Genomic DNA, 19,594 nt, shown 5'->3' on the forward strand with positions numbered 1-19,594 from the left:
ATAAATGCCATAGAAGGAAAAAAAGAAATAATCAAATAAAAACTAGAGGGTTTAATACAAGACAATGTATCTAGTATCCACTGCCTGGAAATATCTTTTAAATGGCATCTGCAAACAGCTCTTGTATAATAACTGATGCTTGTGATGATGAACCTAAGGCACTACACAATCCTAATGAAAATGTGATAACTAATACAGCTGATGTGTTAAGAGCACAGTTTAGTACACTCTAAATCTTTTAAAACTAGTAACTGAAGCATGATAGGTATAGCACTCTATTAAGCCAAATATCTGATAAAACAATACTTCTTCCCAATGGATTAAATGACAGTTTAACAAGTAAGCAAATAAGTAACTATTCATTTCTCATACATCCAGTATCTCCTAGAGTACATTCTAGGCTTAGTATGTTATTTTCCTGAACACCACACAGAAAAAGAAACTGACTGGTCTTAAAAATTACCTGATTTGGTTATTACTGGTATCTATTTAATAGAAGCACAAAATATCATATAAATAAGTTAAACTAACAAATGTCATATACTATGTTACATCAAAGTTGAAGAGGAAGTTTACCTTCAAAGTTTTTCTTTTTTAAGCAAAACTGTGACTAAGTATTAACAAGAGACCTCTGACCCTACAAATACTCATCTCTTGACATGAAAGAATTTAATCCTGTTGTTTTACCTTCTGTATCTCTCCCTCACTTGTAAAAAGGCATATAAACTGAAAACTCACAAAATAACTGCTTTGAATTACATAAAATAACAAATATATCAACTTTTTCCTAGATAAAAAACAGAGCCTCTCAGTAAAAGCAAAAGATGTGTGAATTAATCCAATACAATATGCTCATCAGAATAGTGTTGTCATGGATTCAGATACACTGCCATTTTAAAAATGCATAAGTTTGGGGTGCCTAGGTGGCTCAGTCAGCTAAGCCTCCAACTCTTGATTTAGGCTCAGGTCATGATCTCAAATCATGAGCTCGAGCCCTGCCTCAGGCTCTGGGCTGTCAGCACGGAGCCTGCTTGGGATTCTCTCTCTTCCTCTCTCTCTGCCCCTCCCCTGCCAAAATAAATAAATAAACTTAAAAAATAATTAAATAAAAATGTACACATTCATCAAAATACAAAGCAAAACAATTTGATTTACTTAGCTGTACCTGTTCATCTCTTTGCCTCCACTCTTGCCAATTCTCTTCTCGTGAATCCTTCTGCACTGGGTTTGGTAATGAAAGCTCATGGTGAGCATTACAAATGGCATGGGAGGATTTCTGGGGAATTTTCTTAAAAGCAAGATTCCTGAGCTATGAAACAAATGAACAAAAATCATTAAATTCAGTCTACCAATTCTAGAATACTAATGATTTTTTTGTTAAGAAGCCAATAATATTTCTATTCCACTCATTATGCTCAGAGTCACTATTTGTGCTTTTCTTAATCTTTGTAAAATAATAACTTCAGGTATTTAGATAATATTGGTAGGTTTCTAAATGAAACAATAAGTGAAAATGGACTGTATTCATTCATACCATGATTTTAATGATTCTGCTTTACTTAAAGGAAGAAGTTTATAGAAGTGAAAAACAGGATAACAGGTGTACTTTTCACTATGTTGTACACCTGAAGCTAATATGGCACTGTATGGCTTGTGGTGAGCATAGCATAATGGATAAACCTGTTCAATCACTATACTGTACACCTGAAACTAATATAACAGTATGTGTCAACTACCCCCAAGTAAAAGAAAAAAATTTTTAAATGGGGATAATGATAATATATCATTACTGATTATTACAGGGTTGTTGTGTTGTTATTAACTGTGTCAACAGATGCAAAGTACTTAAAACATACATACGTGACATACATGACACTGTATGTCAACTATACTTCATTTTTTAAAAAAGCAAAACAGTGGGATTCAAAAAGATTAAAGTTGGGGTGCCTGGGTGGCTCAGTCGGTTAAGTGTCCAACTTTGGCTCAGGTCATGATCTTGCGGTTTGTGAGTTCGAGCCCCACGTCGGGCTCTGTGAGGACACCTCAGAGCTTGGAGCCTGCTTCAGATTCTGTGTCTCCCTCTCTCTCCGCCCCTCTGCCACTCATGCTCTGTCTCTCTCCCTCTCAAAAATAAACATTAAAAAAATTTTTTTAAAAAGATTAAAGTTTAATGGCTTACATATTTAAAAGTTTAAACAACTCCAGCAACTACTTTGCTAGTCCTTAAAAATACAGGGCCTAGTCCACAAAATAACATGATGAGCTAAAATTGGACTGGCTAAACCAGTCTCAAGTAACAGTCACATCATCATGATCTGAGATGCAGCAAGTGAAATAAGAGATAAAACTATTAAGAAGTTGTTATGGATTGAATTGTAATCTCCCAACAGATATGTAGTAGGCCTAAAACCCTCAGGTGTCCGTGAATGGGACCTCATTTAGAAAATAAGATCTTGCAGAGGTAATCAAGATAACTTACAATACAGTTTCACTGAATGAGAATGGGCCCTAAACCAATATGACTATTGTCCCCACAAGAAGAGGTGAAGACAGAGACACACAAAGGACGCTAAGTCACAGCAGAGGCAAAGACTGAATGATGCAGCCACAGAAGCTAGAAGAGCCTAGGAAGGGCTCTACTCAGTCTCAGAGAGAGCCTGGCTCTCGCTGACCCCTTGGTTTGTACTTCTGCTCACAGTCTATTGGGAGAGCAGACACAAATAGTTCTAATTGTTACCTCATTTGCTTCACTCTGTTGTTGTTCCTTCTTTTTTCTTCTTTTTTCTCTCTTTTTCTCATTTGTAGTTGATTTGCTTGCTTGAGACTTTCCAGTATTCCGACCTTTGCCTTTTCCGGGCTCAGAATCAGAACCACTGCCACTATCTACTTGCAATAGGGCAAAACGAGAAGCAGTAGTGGGAACAGAACTAAGTACTGCTGAGGCCATTGTAACGATTTCTATTTTAAAATACTTTTGTCAAGAATAATTCCTGTAGGGAAGGAGAAGAGGCAGATGAGTAAATATGCTCAGTAAAATCTGTTCTAGATTCTAGAACAACACACACACACACTTCTCCCAACACTGGATTTAGTAATGGGTTTTTTGGGGGGTTTTTTGTTTTTTTTTTTTTCAAGTAGGCTTCATACCCAGTGTGGAGCTCAATGCACAGCCCAGCACCAGGCTTGAACTCATGACCCGGAGATCAAGACCTGAGCTGAGACTGAGTTGGAGGCTCAACCAACTGAGCCACCCAGGCACCCTTGGATTTAGTAATATTTGGATTCATACCCATAAGGCCTACTGGCAATAATATTCTTTTCTAATTTAAGTAAGCAATATACAACTGTAAAATAGAAAATAGAGAAAAGATACGAGATTTCACAACTATTGCAAGACTACCACCAATAAAATGTATTCATTTTTCCATATATGGTTTTCAAAAATTCATGATTTTTTTCTTAAGTGTACTGCTGTAATATATACATATGTACAGAGAACATGTTAAACCAACATGGTTTACAATGAAGTAGGAATATTTTTTACATTGCAGAGACCCTCAGTCCAACTAACTACATGTTAATCTCCAACTTCCAAGACAGGAAAAAAGGAGTAGAAAAGGAAAAACACTCCTATCATTCACAAAATACTACCTTAAAATTGATTCTGGAGACTGCTACTAAGTCACAGAACTGACAACAAAATAGAGAACCAAAGGAAACTTTTTCAAATCACCTTCCACATTATCTTCTGGTTCACTAGCTTCAGCATACCTTGAGTGTACCTATACACTTAAGATATTAAAGGTCTTGCAGTAATATCTAACCCAAATCATTTAGTTTTACAGAGGAAGCAACTGGTACTTAGACTGGTTAAGTGACTTGCCTAAGGTCAATCTGCAAGTTATTGGCAGAGTCTCGACATGAACCTAGGTTTGCTGAACCTTGCTCTGCAAGTTCAAAGTAACAAGTCCCGTAACTACTAGAAGACTCTAGAAGACTTGGTACTCTTTCAATTAAAAAAAAAATTTTTTCTTTTTTTTAATGTTTATTATTTTTGAGAGAGAGACAGAGAGAGAGAGAGACAGACAGACAGACCACAAGCACAGGGGAGGGGCAGAGAGAGAGGGAGACACAGAATCCAAAGCAGGCTCCAGGCTCTGAGCTGTCAGCACAGAACCTGATGCAGGGCTCAACCCCTTGAACCCACAAACCTTGAGATCATGATCTGAGCTGAAGTTCACACTCAACCAACTGAGTGACCCAGGTGCCCCAAAAAGAACCACATTTTCTTAACAGATTGTGAAATTAAGAAATCTGTTCATTTTTATTTTGAAATGTATCAAGTACACAACTCAGTAAAAAAATTTTTTTAAATAAATGAACATTCCAGTTACCCAGCACTAAGATTAACAGTGTGCCTCTCCCCAATAGCATCCAACTCACCCTGTCCAGAGATAATTATCCTAATTTTCGTGTTATTCATTTGCTTGTCTTTATAGTTTTAACATGTCTATCTGGAGGCACAGTACTCATATCCAAACCAGCTACTGTCATTTCCAAAATATCCTATTTTTTCCACAGGTTCCCCCCTATTCAGTATGGTAGAGGACTATATAAAAGTACAAATACTAGAAGTGAGAATCACTGAGGTCCATTTTGAAAGCTAACCACACACTATAGTTTATATGTTTTCATGAGGGAACGAAAATGAGAAGCATGCATTCAAACTTCCATCTTAACCTAAGAATCCGGAAAATTATTTGGAAAGCTTTCAATTTTTTTGTGAAACGATGCACAAAAATTAAAAAAAAAAAAAAAAGAGCTGATATTTGAAGATGCTACCTAGTAGCTACTAAATCAGTATTTTTATTATAAAACCATGTTAATACTTATTGCTCCTATACCCAAAAATATGCAAATTAAGATTGAATACCATGACATATAGAGATGGCATCACACTGATAAATTATGACATATTTTTATATTTTTTTAATGTTTATTTGTTATTGAGAAACAGAGAGACAGAGCATGAGCATGGGAGGGGCAGAGAGAAGGGGAGACAAAGAATCTGAAGCAGGCTGCAGGCTCTGAGCTGTCAGCACAGAGCCCGACATGGGGCTCGAACTCACAAACTGCGAGATCATGACCTGAGCCTAAGTCGGATGCTTAACCGACTGAGCTACCCAGGCGCCCCAATTACGACATATTATTAGACTTAATCTTTGCTGTAAGCATGAGAATTAAGTTACTACATGGGAGAATATACTATATTACAAAATGAAAAAGAAGTTCAAGACTCAAAAACACTATGGAAAGCATTAATACTGCTTCAACTTTAACATGCCACGTTAAAATCCTTTTAAAAAAAAAAAAGCTTGTTTATTTTTGAGAGAGAGAGAGAGAGAGAGAGAGAGCGGGTGCTGGGGAGAGGCAGAGAGAGAGAGAGGGGGACAAGGAATCTGAAATGTACTCCACACTGACAGCAGAAAGCCCTATGGAGGGTATGAACTCAGGAACCGTGAGATCATGACCTGAGCCAAAGTCAGACGCTTAACCGACTGAGCCACCCAGACACCCCAAATCCTTTAAGTTTTAGTTGCTTTGAGCACTTTAGGTACAAAGATCCTGTACAGTTTTTCAACAACTATTGCCACATTTAATGTTAACTCCTGGGACTATAAATTGCATGTGTCAGCCATTCACAAATACTTACTGCCCCTCCCTGAAGGAGAATTACATACCACTCTCCTACTGAATGGGAGGCATGACCATGTCATTTACTTTGGCCAGTGAAATATAAGCTTTAAAAAGCTTTAAAAGCCAGAATGTGATTCCTATTCTGTGATCGTGGAAATATATGCTGAGCTGGAGTCTCCATCAGTCAAGTCTGATGGAGTCTGAAATTACAATGAATAAAATCTCCTTATTAACCTGTAATGGATATGTAGCTTAAGCAGGAAAGCAACTTTGCTGTTTTAGGCTGCTGAAATTTTCAGGTTGTTATTACAGCATAATCTGGCCTTATCGTGACTGATTTCTTGCACAAATAAATTTATTTTCCATTCTAGGACTAATATCAAAACCATGAATTTCACATTTAGATTGTTCTACATGAGCTAAATGTTCACAATTGTCTATCTAAAACATCTTGGGGCACCTGGGTGGTTCAGTTGGTTAAGCGTCTGACTCGATTTTGGCTCAGGTCATGATCTCACAGTTGTGGGTTCGAGCCCTGCATCAGGTTGTGTGCTTACAGTGTGAACCTGCTTAGGATTCTCTCTCTCCCTTGCTCTCTGCTCGTCCCCCTCTTACGCTCTCTCTCTCAAAATTAATAACCTTAGAAAATATTAAAAAAAAATAAAACATCTCCACAAAGCTCACAGAAATTTTCTTTCTGTGGCATAGGGCAGAGCTTTCTGACCAACGTATCCTCAAATATTGTTTCCCTCAGTCCTCGGGGCACCTAAGAAAACCCTGGAGAATTCAGAGATGCTGGGCCCATCACCATCAGATGCAGGCAGCCTCGTGTGGTGCTCCCCAGAGGACAGCGCCTGCACATGCTGCTCTGCAGTTATTTGTCAACTGTGAAGAGGGCAGTGCAGGAGGCCCTGGAAATCTACTTCCTCAGACAAGTGTAGAAGGCACCGGTGCCCATCAGAGTAGGCAGGTCCAAGGAACTGTTGGAAGAGTTTGTATTCTAGGTGCCCCAAATGCAAGCCGTGCAGTACAGGGAGCAGCAGGGGCTGTGAGGAGGGGCAGAGCACAGAATCTCCTAGTGAGCAAGGTTCCAAGTAATGGCCTGAAAGCTCTATGTTCACAAGTGGCAGGTACTTCCTCCCACTTGCCGGTGATATGCCTTTTTAATGGCATAAATCTAGCTGCAAGGTGACTGCTCAAACAATGCACATGCTTTCTGAAAAAGCATTTGCTTTTTCATTTTTGTCATTTAAAATGACAAAAAGAGTTTTGTCATTTTAAACACTTGTAGTTACAAAGTCTTATTGAACTCCTTTCATTTTATCACAAAAAAATTCTTTATTACATTTTCAGAGAAATGCTTTTAAATTCTCTAAAAATATTTTCAATTGTTACAAATTATTGAACAGTTATACAACAAAAATGTTTTGTTTTGTTTTGTTTTAATTACCTACTCAGCTAAACAAAATTTCAATGAGAACTCAATTTGAAGAAAACATCATCTAAAAGTCTGGGTCAGGAATAGTATATTTTTTCTGATTTCAGGTTTATATTTAAATTCTAATTAGTTAATGTATATGGTAAAATTGGTTTCAAGTGTAGAATTTAGTGATTCATCACTTACATATAACACCCACTTGTATATTCTTATTTCATGGATAAACCTGTTTAAAAATTTATGTTCATAGAAGCAAGCACAATTTTCTCTTTAGAAACCCTGAAAAGATTCTGAAGTTTTATACAAATACAACATTTAATATCTTTCCTAATACTTTATATTTTGTCTTACCCTAATCAAATACTATAAAGAAAATGTAACACCTTTTTCCACCCAGCTCTTTAAAGACGCTGTAGATCTCCTCCCAGTTTGGGGACAATGAGATGCTCTGGTCTTTTATGTTTGTACTGCAGAAGCCAGAGGGCAGGAAAGCGCTACCTTATGAGTGCTGACCTGGAGCAAGAAGGCCTAGTCAAACCTGGTCAACTTGCTGCTTGCTTAGAGCTCCTGAGCAATCCACCTGCTTCCTCTGTGAAATAGGGACAAGAATGCATAGCTCACTGGGTTGTTGTAAAGGTTAAATAATATATGTGAAGAGCTTAGAACAGTAGCCAGTACAGCAGAAGCACTCAAATACAAACATCTACTGGTGTTCTTACTATGATTTTTAACTAAAGTATGTCTCCAGGTCCTAAAAGGCACAGAACTGGCACAAGCTATTTAAAAATTTGGCTAAGCTTGTCTGACTCCATTGCAGAAAGTGTTATGAAACTTAACATCCAGCCCTTCTCAAAGCTAAGGCTTTAATTTATGAAGGGAAAAAGGATTTAGGCACTGAGAAGTAGTGGTCAAGCAGTCAACCACTGAAGACAGTCAAACACCTGAAGATTATGCCTAACAAATGGCAGAAGGGAAACACCCATCTACCTGAAACCCAAGAATCACAGTAAGGACTATGTCTTAAACACAGCAGACAAACAATAAACAATTCTTGAATGAATGTAAAGAAATAATAAAAGAACGACAAAGTGAAAAGAAAGCATTAGAATAGTGTTAATTGAAAAACAGTGAAAAGACAAAAAATGTTTTTCTGAGGAGGCAGCTACCTATGCTACACTTCAGCAACCATGTGTTAAAATACTTTTTTAACTTAAGAATGGATAGCTGGAAAGAGAAATGTTCATGGATAATGTTTCCTTGTTTGGTCAGAGGCAGGGATGTAAAACAGGAGAACAGAATAGGGGGTAGGGAAATGAAACAACTGGAAGGGCTGGATCATCTGTGCTACACGTTGTACTTAAAAAAATTGGGCTCCTGGGTGGCTCAGTTGGTTAAGCGTCCAACCGACTTCAGCTTAGGTCATGATCTCGATTCATGAGTTCGAGCCCCACGACGGGCTCTGTGCAAACAGCTCAGAGCCTGGAGCCTGGAGCCTGCTTTGGATTCTGTGTCTGTCTGTCTCTCTCTCTCTCTCTGCCCTCCCCATCTCTCTCTCTCTCTCAAAAATAAACAAACATTTAGGGGCGCCTGGGTGGCGCAGTCAGTTAAGCGTCCGGCTTCAGCCAGGTCACAATCTCGCGGTCCGTGAGTTCGAGCCCTGCGTCGGGCTCTGGGCTGACGGCTCAGAGCCTGGAGCCTGTTTCCGATTCTGTGTCTCCCTCTCTCTCTGCCCCTCCCCCGTTCATGCTCTGTCTCTCTCTGTCCCAAAAATAAATAAAAAACGTTGAAAAAAAAAATTAAAAAAAAAAAAAATAAACATTAAAAAAAAAAAAAAAAGGTAAGAGCTAACACATCGTCTACTTCAATAGCCATGAAAGAAATCTATGCACCATGTCAAAGGGTACACTAGTACTTCAGAAGTGGAGGAGAAAGGAAATGTAAATTTTAAATCAAAGAAGGAAATAAAAATATAAAAACAATCCCCAATTTGTAAATATGAATATTATTTCCATACATACCAAAAACAAGGAAATCCATGGGATTACTCAATATGCTTACTGTCTTTTCTACAGTTTTCACTAGTTCCCTAAATATTCTATAATGACCATATTTCTTCTATAAGAAAAAAATTCATTTTCAAAAGGGAAAATGGTCATCTACACCTAAATTCAAAAGGGTAAATATAAGGTAATCACTGCAATATTGATTTTTTTCCTGCCCTGTATCAAAACTTAAAAAGGGCCAACTACAGGTCAGATTGACATTGAGATGCCCCTGATCTTCATGTTAGTGATGAAGAAGACAAATGACAGACGGCAGTTGTCAAAGACTACACACTTTTAGGAGAACATTACCTGCATTAACAAACTTTTCAGAAGTTACAAAAAGATAGTCATGTTATACAATCCAGGGATTCATTTGAAACCTTTTTTTTTTTTTTTTTTTGGTAAACCTTGAAGAGAAAAGGGGAGAAACAGGCATACCATGAAAATATCAGGCATTTTAAAGACACTAATTCAGGGGCACCTGCGTGGCTCAGTCGGTTAAGCATCCAACTTCAGCTCAGGTCATGATCTCACAGTTCATGGGTTTGAGCCACACGTGAGGCTCTGTGCTGACAGCTCAGAGCCTGGAGCCTGCTTCAGATTCTGTGTCTCGCTCTCTCTCTGCTCCTCCCGTGCTCATGCTCTGTCTCTGTCTCTCATTCTCTCAAAAAATAAACATTAAAAAAAAAAAAAATTAAAAAAAAAATTAAAAAAAAAAAAATGGGGCGCCTGGGTGGCGCAGTCGGTTAAGCGTCCGACTTCAGCCAGGTCACGATCTCGCGGTCCGGGAGTTCGAGCCCCGCGTCAGGCTCTGGGCTGATGGCTCAGAGCCTGGAGCCTGTTTCCGATTCTGTGTCTCCCTCTCTCTCTGCCCCTCCCCCGTTCATGCTCTGTCTCTCTCTGTCCCAAAAAAATAATAAATAAACGTTGAAAAAAAAATTTTTTTTTAAATAAAATAAAATAAAAATAAAAATAAAGACACTAGTTCAGGGAATGGCTACAGTTACTATGCCTTCAGAACACTATTCTTTCAGTCTTGTGTCCTAAACTTCTGCATCTCCATCTATAGTCACAGCTGAGAGATATTAGGATAAACAGGTTCAAATAGAGCTCTTCTCCCTCCCCCTACTATTTCCCTTTTCTTTCTGTCTCATATGGTCTTTAAAATCCAAATACTCAAATGTCCAGATGTTTATATACCCTTAAGTGACATGGACATAATTAAGATACACAAGGCAAAAAACACACGCCAGACATCCTGTAAGCTGCCAACGTTGGTCAGTCTATGAATGTGGTGGCTAGTGCTGGAAATTAAACAGCCATTTATCTATTACTAAAATACTATACAAATCACGTTGTTAGTCAAGAAATTTAATGATTATTTTGTATATTTCCCCCCTTCCCTTTGAGTCTCCTTTTAAAAATAACTTAAAGGCAGGGTGCCTGGCTGGCTCAGAGCATTTGACTCTTTATTTATTTAAAAAAAATTTTTTAGGGGCGCCTGGGGGGCGCAGTCGGTTAAGCATCCAACTTCAGCCAGGTCACGATCTCGCGGTCCGTGAGTTCGAGCCCCGCGTCAGGCTCTGGGCTGATGGCTCAGAGCCTGGAGCCTGTTTCCGACTCTGCGTCTCCCTCTCTCTGCCCCTCCCCCGTTCATGCTCTGTCTCTCTCTGTCCCCAAAATAAAAAAATAAAAAATAAAAAATAAAAAAATTTTTTTTAATGTTTATTCACATTTTTGAGAGAGAGAGAGAGAAAGAGAGAGAGAGAGAGAGAGAGAGAGAGAGAGCGTGAGTGGGGAAGGGGAGAGAGACAGAAGAAGACAGAGCAAGCTCCAGGCTCTGAGCTGTCAGCATAGAGCCCTACGTGGGGCTTGAAATCACAAACTGCGAGATCATGACCTGAGCATTAGTTAGTTGCCTAACTGACTGAGCCACCCAGGCACCCCAGAGAGCATGTGATTCTTGACTTCAGGATTGTAGGTTTGAGCCCCATGTTGAATGTAGAGATCACTTAAAAATAAAATCTTTAAACAAACAAAAAGGCTATCAGAAAGACAAATTAACAATCCCCTCTACAACTACATCAAAAAGAATTTAACCAAGCAGCTGAAAGACCTGTACACTAAAACCTATAACACACTGATGAAAGAAATTGAGGAAGACCCAAATAAATGGATATTTTGTGCTCATGGACTAGAAAAACTAATATTGTTAAAATGTTCATATTACCAAAGCAATCTACAGATTGAATGCAATCCATATCAAAACTACAATGGCATTTTTCACAGAACTAGAACAAATAACTCTAAAATTTGTATGGAACCACAAGAGATCCCAAATAGCCAAAGCAATCTTGAACAAAACTAGAGATATCATGCTTCTGATTTCAAACTATATTACAAAGCTACAGTAATCAAAACAGTATAGTACTGGCATAAAAACAGACACACAGACCAACAGAATAGAGCCCAGAAAACCCACACAAACATGGTTAATTTACACAAAGGAGGAAATACACAATAAGCAAAGGAGAGTCTCTTCAATAAATGGTACTGGGAAAACTGGACAGCCACATGCAACAGAATGAAACAGAACCACTATCTTATATGGATTACTATCTTATACCATACAAAATACTAACTAAAAATATTAACTCACATTTAGAAAGACCTAAATGTGAGACCAGAAACCATAAAACATGGGTGGTAAACTCCTGGACATTACCCGTGGCAGTATTTGTTTTGGATCTGACTCCAAAGGCAATGGCAACAAAAGCAAAAATAAACAAATGGGATTACAAAAAGCTTTTGCACAGCAAAGGAAACCCATTATCAAAACAAAAAAAGCAACCTACTGAATGGAAGAAGAGATCTGATAAGGAGCTACTATTCAAAATATATAAAGAACTCATACAACTCAGTAACAACAACAAAATCCAATTAAAAAATGGGCAGAGGATCTGGATGACACTTTTCCAAAGAAGTCAGAAGGATGGCCAATGGGCACATGAAAAGATGCTCAACATTGCTAATCATCAGGGAAATGTAAATCAAAACCACAATGAGATGTCATCTCACACCTGTCAGAATACCCATTATCAAAAAAGACAAGAGACGTGCCTCGGTGGCTCTGTAAATTAAGTGTCCAACTTTGGCTCAGGTCATGATTTCAGGGTTTGAGTTTGAGCCCTGCATCGGGCTCTCTGCTCTCAGCTCTCAACACAGAGCCAGCTTTGATTCTCGGTCTCCTTCTCTCTCTGTCCATCCCCCTCTCATATTCTCCCTCTCAAAAATAAGACGTTAAAAAAAAAGAAGACAAGAAATAACAAGTGTTGGAAAAGTTGTGGAGAAAAGGGAAGCTTTGTGCACTGTTGTTGAGAATGTAAATTGATACAGCCGCTATGAAAAAACAGTATGGTGATTCTTCAAAAAATTAAAAATTGAACTGCCGTATGTTCCAGCAATTCCACTAGTAAGTATATTATAACTGCCAAGATATGTAAACAACCTAAGTGTCCAGTGATGTTTGAATGGATAAAGAAAATGTGGTTTATATACCACACTTACTATTCAGTCACATAAAAGGAAATCTTGCCATTTGTGACAACATGGATAGACCTTGAGAGTATTATACTAAGTGAAATAAATCAGAGAAAGACAAATACCATCTGATTTCATTTATATGTGAAATCTAAAAAGCAAAAGAACACATAAAACTCATAGATACAGAGAACAGATTGGTGGTTATCAGAGGGGAAGGGGTTTAGGGGATAGGTGAAAAAGAATGAAAGGGGTTAACTGTATGATAGCAGATAGTAGGTAACTACACTTATTATGACGATCACTTTATAGTATATGCAAACATAAATTATGCTGTACACCTGAAACTAATGTGTTATATACCAATTTTACCTCAACAAAAAAATAAAAATAACATATGCTAACTTAGGTAGCTGAAGGAAGACAAAAGAAAATTCACAAAACAATTTAAAAAAATTTTTAATGTTTATTTATTTTTGAGAGAGAGAGACAGAGCGTGAGCAGGGGAGGGGCAGAAAGAGAGGGAGACACAGAATCTGAAGCAGGCTCCAGGCTCTGAGGTGTCAGCACAGAGCCTGACGCAGGGCTTGAACCCACAAGCCGTGAGATCATGACCTCAGTCAAAGTCAGTCGCTTAACTGACTGAGCCACCCAGGCGCCCCAAAAACAATTTAAAAACAAATGTTTCAGGTGAAAATGCACAAGAACACAAATAAGTTCACAAATGTAAATATACAGGCAGCTTGTAACATATAAGTGCAATATTCTATAATTTCTCAAAGACTACCATTAGTAAAAACTATTAATTGCTCTATACTTGAGATGACAGCAATATCAAATTATAGTGAAATCTCCATTTAAAAATATACTCGATATTCAAAAGGCCAATTATTTGACTTATTAAATATTATAGCATACATTAGGGCTTTCTATAGCAACTGTCCTTCCTCCGATGCTATAACAAAATAAACTACTTAAAAATTTCCTGAACACACTTTTAGTTTTACTTGTTTATATCTTTTTTCTGTTCCCTTCACCTAAAATGCCCTCCCTCTCTTCCACTTACAACTTCTATTCATTCTTGGAGTGCCTGGGTGGCTCAGTCGGTTGAGCATCTGACTTTGGCTCAGGTCACGATCTCACAGTTCGTGGGTTTGAGCTCCACATCGGGCTGTGCTGACAGTTCAAAGCCTGGAGCCTGTTTTGGATTCTGTACCTCTGTCTCTCTCTGCACCTCCCCCACTTGTGCGCGCGCTCTCTCTCTCTCTCTCAAAAATAATAATAAACAAAGGGGCGCCTGGGTGGTGCAGTCGGCTAGGCGTCCGACTTCGGCCAGGTCACGATCTCGCGGTCCATGAGTTCGAGCCCCACGTCGGGCTCTGGGCTGATGGCTCAGAGCCTGGAGCCTGTTTCAGATTCTGTGTCTCCCTCTCTCTCTGCCCCTCCCCCGTTCATGTTCTGTCTCTCTCTGTCCCAAAAATAAATAAACGTTGAAAAAAATTAAAATAATAATAATAATAATAAACATTAAAAAAAAAAAAACACCTTCTATTCATCCTTCAAAATCCTACTCAGGGGCCAGCATCTCTATGAAGCTTTCTCTGACCTGCCTCAAATTAATCATTCCCTCTGTAATATTTCTGTATGTTTATATTTACTTTATTGAATGGATTCCATTAAAATTATCTGTTAACCCTTGTGCCTAGCCACCTACAATCATGATATCAACATTCTGAAAGTCAATCCCTAACAAAACCACAGGACCGGACACAAAAGATAATTTCACTGAATTAAAAAAAAATATTTATATTCCCCAAGTACACAGCTCTCTATACAATGAAATATGTGTCTTCAAGAAGAATGCACAGCAAAAGAAAATGCAAAGTGCACTATAGATAACCCCCCATTCCCATAATGCAAATGTGAACGAACAATGATTATTAGCAGTTCAAATTTGTTTCATTAGAAATGCCATTCTAGTAAGTGATCATCGCAACCGATTTTGTTCAGGAAACATATTTAAGAAACATACTGGTTAAAGTGTTGATTAAAAAGAATTAGGATATACCAGGTACTTAATTAAATAAACTCTTTCTAAAAATGAATAACCTAAACTGTAAACAGCAGGATTAATGGTTAGTACTCTCAGGCTCTTCCACCAAAATTCTGAGGACTACTGCCACTATGACCTCATTCCTCTAGACTGTGAGCTCTGTAGGGTCAAGAAAAATGGTAGCAGTAGCCCTATCTCAGTCCTGGGAACCACAATTAGGGCAATCCAGAATTGACACCTGTATAAAATCCTCAATCAACAACCAAATATATTTCTTTAATAAAATGATAATTATCTTCCATTAACACTATCAACCAGTTTAGCCTAATCAAAAAAAGAAATTAATACAAGGTAGTGGCCTCCTTGAAATATAACTTAGATTTAGGAAAACAGATTGACAGGAGCCTGGGCGGTTCAGCCAGCTGAGCTACCGCCTCTTAATTTTGGCTCAGGTCATGATTTGAACCCCTTCATGGGTTCGTGGGATTGAATCCTTTGTTGAGCTCCCCACTCACAGCACAGAGCTTGCTTGGGATTCTCTCTCTCTCTCTCTCTCTCTCTCTCTCTCTGTCTCTCTCTGTCTCTCTCTGTCTCTCTCTCTCTTTCTCTCTCTGCCCCTCCCTCACTTGTGCTCTTGCTCTCAAAATAAACTTAAAAAAAATAATAATAAAATAAAATAAAAAAACAGAGTGAGCATAAAATGAAATGGCACTGAGTATCAGTGATTCAGTACCTGGTGAAAAAAATTTTAACATATTATTTCATGTTCTGTTCCTCAAAGCAACACAACTAAGCAATCTTTCACTTTGGCTTCTTATAAAGTTCACAACCAACACTTGCCAAGTACATACCAAAACCTTGCTCCCAACACACTTACTACAAACAAGCCACGTAAATTTAATGGGTATGTCCTAAATTCCACTTTTTCTTCATAGTTAAGTACTGCTTCCCTAATCCAATCTGCGCCTAATTTTAGCAAAAAGTACAAGCAAGTACTAAGTGTATTTTCATTTGCTCCAATATGCTTTTGGTCAACTTCCAGTTTCTTGCTCTTAGTCCACAGAGTGAAGTCACTAAATTGGTACCTTCTAGATAAGTCTGTTATAACCACTTATAACAATTAAGAATACCTCCCATTAATTAGGGGTGCCTGGCTGGCTCAGTCGTAGAGCACACAACTCTTGATTTCAGAGTTAGGAGTTTGAGCCACCCGTTGGGTGTAGAGATTACTTAAAAAGTAAAGTAAACTTAAAAAAAAAAAAAAAAGAAGATCTCCCATTAATTAGGATATATGATTAATATCAACGACGGTTACAAACCTGTTGAGAAATAAAATCTGTATTTCCACAGATTAAGTATTTTTTAATATTTCAATTTCCCATAAAGTTTTTCCAACATTCCTATTGCTGCAAGTCAAATATGTTAAACTGATGATTCAGGTTACAATCACAAGCACCGTTACTACATAAAGAAACAGACAACAGTGAATGATGTAGAAAAAATGTCACTGGCTTTTGAGTAAAAGAAAGATGATCTTTAATTAGTGCTTCTAATGAAAGCCGTAGCACCCACTCAATCGTAAAATCTGACTAAGGTAAGAGTGAAAAATCAAAGAAGCTGAGAGAAAAGACAATTGAACAAGCCATTTTTGTCATTACTGTTCAACATCTACTAAACCCCCCAAAGGCTAGAGATCTGACAAAAATTCTTTGACGGCTGTTCCAAAGAAAAACGGCAAGAAACAAAGTTCAAAACCCTTCTCATTTACTTTTCAACAGCTAGCGGGGAGGAGGAGAAGGAGCACTTTATTCAAAAAGTAATACACTATACCTCATTCACGAACGAAAGCCAAATTTCACCCAGAGGCTGTCAACCGAGGCTCCAAAACTTATTCGCACAAAGTACACGGAGAAAGAAACAGGGCTGGGCGAGACCTAACTCGGGCAGAGATGCGGCTTCCAAACCTGAAAGGAAGAAAACAGCGAGTCCGGCCGTGGCTCCAGAAATTTCCGAGCGCCCGGCTCGACGAGGCAGCGCGACGCCCGCAGCGGGGAGGGGGCGACGGCACCTGTCACCCAGCGGCCCCGCCACCACGGTAGACCCCGGGCCCGGGCCCCGCGGAGTCTGGGGAGGCGCAGCCACGGCCCGGGCGCCGGGGCCTGAGGAGGCGCGGGTCCCTCTCCGCGCCGAGCCGCGGGGCCGCGGCCCTTCCCGAGGAGCGGCCCTCCCCGCGCCCTCTGCCCAGCGGCTCCGACCAGCGGGGCCCGTCGCCTCAGGCCGAGTCCCCAAGCGCCAAGCCCGAGGCGCACGGAGCGGCGCGGCCGAGGCGCCACCACCGCCTCAGGGGCGCCGGAGCCGTCCCCCTCGAGGCGGGCCCGCCCTCCGCGTACTCACCGGGCCTCCCCGGCCGCCGGCTCGGTCCTCCTCTCCGTCCTCCCCACCGCCGCCGCTCCCGCGGCTCCTGGGGCGGCCGCACTGGGCGTTGGGACTAGGCTGGGTCAAGGGGCAGGGGCGGGGGCGAACTCGCGCCGGGCGGGAGTCGCGCGGCGGCCCCGCGGGCGGGCGCCGGGCACTAACGGGCCCCGCGAGCGGGCGCCGGGCTAGGCGGGCTGGGCGGCCCGCGGAGAGGAGCGCGGCTGCAGGCTGCGGTGAGGGGCGGGGAGAGCGCGGTTGCGAGCCGAGGGCGGGAGGGAAGTCCCGGCGGAGGGGGCGGCGTGAGAGCCGCGGGGCGGAGCGGGGGCGGGGCCAGGCGCGCCCGCCGCCGCGCGCGGGGGTTTGTTTATTTTCTCGGTTGGTTGCGGCGCTGGCGCGTGGGTAGAGGTTCGCCGGTGACGTGAGCGCCCAGAGTTGGGGGAGAGAACCAGAACCACCTGCTGGAGAAGGGGAGCTACGGGGGCCGGGCAGGGTCCAAACGGCTCGCGTAGGCGGCGGCGCCGCGGTCCTCGGGGTTACCGGGAAGAGAAGGGCTTTCCTTGGGCGTTTGGAAGGAGGGAGGCCTCCCGAGGGAATAGGGCTCCAGGCCACTCCCCGCAGTTGGGCAGTTTCACCTGCGTCGCGGAGAGCAATCTGGGGGCCTTGGAGTGGAAGAGGGTCGTGGGACCTGGTGGACCGGGTTTCACGTCCCGTTAGTGAAGTGGGGATGGTTCTGCAAATCAAGATTTCAGTAACAAGACTGCATCTGCTCTCCCGTGAGGAAAATAACCAACGTTGCTCAGTTTTCTGTAGAGTTACACAGCACTTTAGCGTTCTCTGTCTCTTGGTGCTCCATCAGGTAGGATTCTCATTTTACAAGCCAAGTAACTCACCCAAAGCCTCACAGTTAATAAAAGTCAGAGCCGGAACCCTGCTGTACTGACTTCAAATTCTGTACTGCTTACCATCGATCACAAAATCTCCCTAAATCACTTTGGTTTAACTAACAGTAGACACATACACTCCCATAGGTAACATCTGCAGAGTTAGGGAGGCTAAAGATGTTATTCTTGCCTTCAGAGACTAAGAAATAAAGATAAAAGTTACAATAAAAGACAAACCGTGATAAGTGCCTTATGAAAAACACGAAGAGTACTGAAGATTAAAAAAAAAAAAAACACCTAATTGTGTGGGATATCAGGAAAGAAAAGGCAGCATGGAGGAGGCATTTGGGATTGACCATGGAGGAGATGGGAATGGTTTCACAGCAAGAAGGATAGCATGAGAACATAAATGAAGACTGATAATGAAAGTCATGGTCAGGAAAAAGCAGATGGTTAAACTCCAGGACATGTTGAGAAGTGGCACAGACAAACAAGAATGGGGCCCTATGCCAAGTGGGAGAATTTTGTATTTAATACGGTACTTTGAGTTTTCGTAGCTTAAAAGCCTTCCTTTTCTTTGACATCTCTGTGAATGGATACAGAAATCAGAGGTGGGAAAACTGCCAAATAGACCTGCAATAGGCCAGGTGAAAGGTAATGATGAGTCTGAACTAAAGGTAAGGCAGGAAGGATTTAAAAGAGCTTGGTTAGAAGATGATGTGGAAGCAGCATCCACAGAATTTGGCGATTGATAAATTGGTTTTACAGCGAGAGGGGATAACATGAGAACATATATGAAGGTGGAAGAGAAAAATCGAAGATAGTGGAGGCTTTGAGTTTAGGTAATTGTAGAAGAAATAGAGATAGAAGTAGGAACTGCTTTTTGAAAGATCAGTTGAGATTTGGACACTTTAAGAGTTTGAAAGATTGTTGAGACAGCCAGATAGAGGTGGATAGTAAGAAGTTAGAAATAAAAGCTTTGAAATATAGGAAAGAGGGTTGAACTAGAAAACAGGTTGGTAAGTTAGCAGCCTATCAATGATATCACTGTGAGAGAAAAGAAGAAAACAAAGGGTAGAATCTTGGAGAACATCTTCACTAGAACTTTGCTACTTGAAGTGTGGTCAGTGGCCTAGCAGTACTGGCATGACCAGGGGGTTTGTTGGAAAGGTACAATCTCAGTCCCCCTCATCCCAAACTCGTGCTAAATCAGCATCCTTAACAAGAACCCCAAGTGATTTGTATCACATTACAGTTTGAGAAACTGTGACCTAGGTAAGAGAAGCCAACAAATAAAGAAGAGATCTAATCTAGATGAGGGAAACCAGCAAAGAGAGAGGGAGGAGGAAGCAGGAGGGGAATCAGGATAATGCAGAATCACCAAAGCAAGGTAAATTGGAGTTCCATAAAGGCAGGGGCAGGAAGAAGTGTTTATTGACAATCATACCACAGAGGTTAAAGTGCACGAGGAAAGAAGGTATACTTGAATTTTGTAATTGGGTGGTATGATCCTCTGACCGACCAT

General features: G+C 40.7%; 2 protein-coding genes across 3 annotated transcripts in view; both read right to left on the minus strand.

Annotated features, from left to right (window-relative positions):
• GKAP1 (G kinase anchoring protein 1) overlaps window positions 1–16,713 on the minus strand; it is a 90,679-nt gene extending 73,966 nt beyond the window's left edge. For both annotated transcript variants that reach the window (XM_043565425.1, XM_043565424.1), the window contains exons 1-3: window positions 16,604–16,713; window positions 2,738–2,990; window positions 1,166–1,309 (exon numbers count right to left, since the gene is read on the minus strand). In XM_043565425.1, coding sequence (XP_043421360.1) covers window positions 1,166–1,309; window positions 2,738–2,947 — 354 coding nt within the window. In that variant the 5' untranslated portion in view covers window positions 2,948–2,990; window positions 16,604–16,713. The remainder of the gene's footprint in view (window positions 1–1,165; window positions 1,310–2,737; window positions 2,991–16,603) is intronic.
• Window positions 16,599–19,594, minus strand: LOC122474371 (nascent polypeptide-associated complex subunit alpha, muscle-specific form-like). Its single transcript, XM_043565268.1, has 4 exons — window positions 19,517–19,594; window positions 18,207–18,268; window positions 17,168–18,035; window positions 16,599–16,737 (listed from the first exon to the last, which is right to left on the minus strand). The coding sequence occupies exons 1-4, from the start codon at window positions 19,592–19,594 to the stop codon at window positions 16,708–16,710; spliced, it is 1,038 nt and encodes a 345-aa protein (XP_043421203.1). The 3' UTR covers window positions 16,599–16,707.

The sequence above is a fragment of the Prionailurus bengalensis genome, chromosome D4 (assembly GCF_016509475.1).
Source record: "Prionailurus bengalensis isolate Pbe53 chromosome D4, Fcat_Pben_1.1_paternal_pri, whole genome shotgun sequence".
Lineage (NCBI taxonomy): Eukaryota > Metazoa > Chordata > Mammalia > Carnivora > Felidae > Prionailurus > Prionailurus bengalensis.

Excerpts from the sequence above, each read along its gene's own strand:
- LOC122474371 (XM_043565268.1), bottom strand. The coding sequence starts at position 19,594 with ATGGTCGGTCAGAGGATCATACCACCCAATTACAAAATTCAAGTATAC. Across the intron at positions 18,269-19,516 it reads CGTGCACTTTAACCTCTGTG|TCTCTGAAGGCAAGAATAAC; the intron begins GTATGATTGTCA and ends TTTATTTCTTAG. Across the intron at positions 18,036-18,206 it reads CAGATGTTACCTATGGGAGT|CACCAAGAGACAGAGAACGC; the intron begins GTATGTGTCTAC and ends TACCTGATGGAG.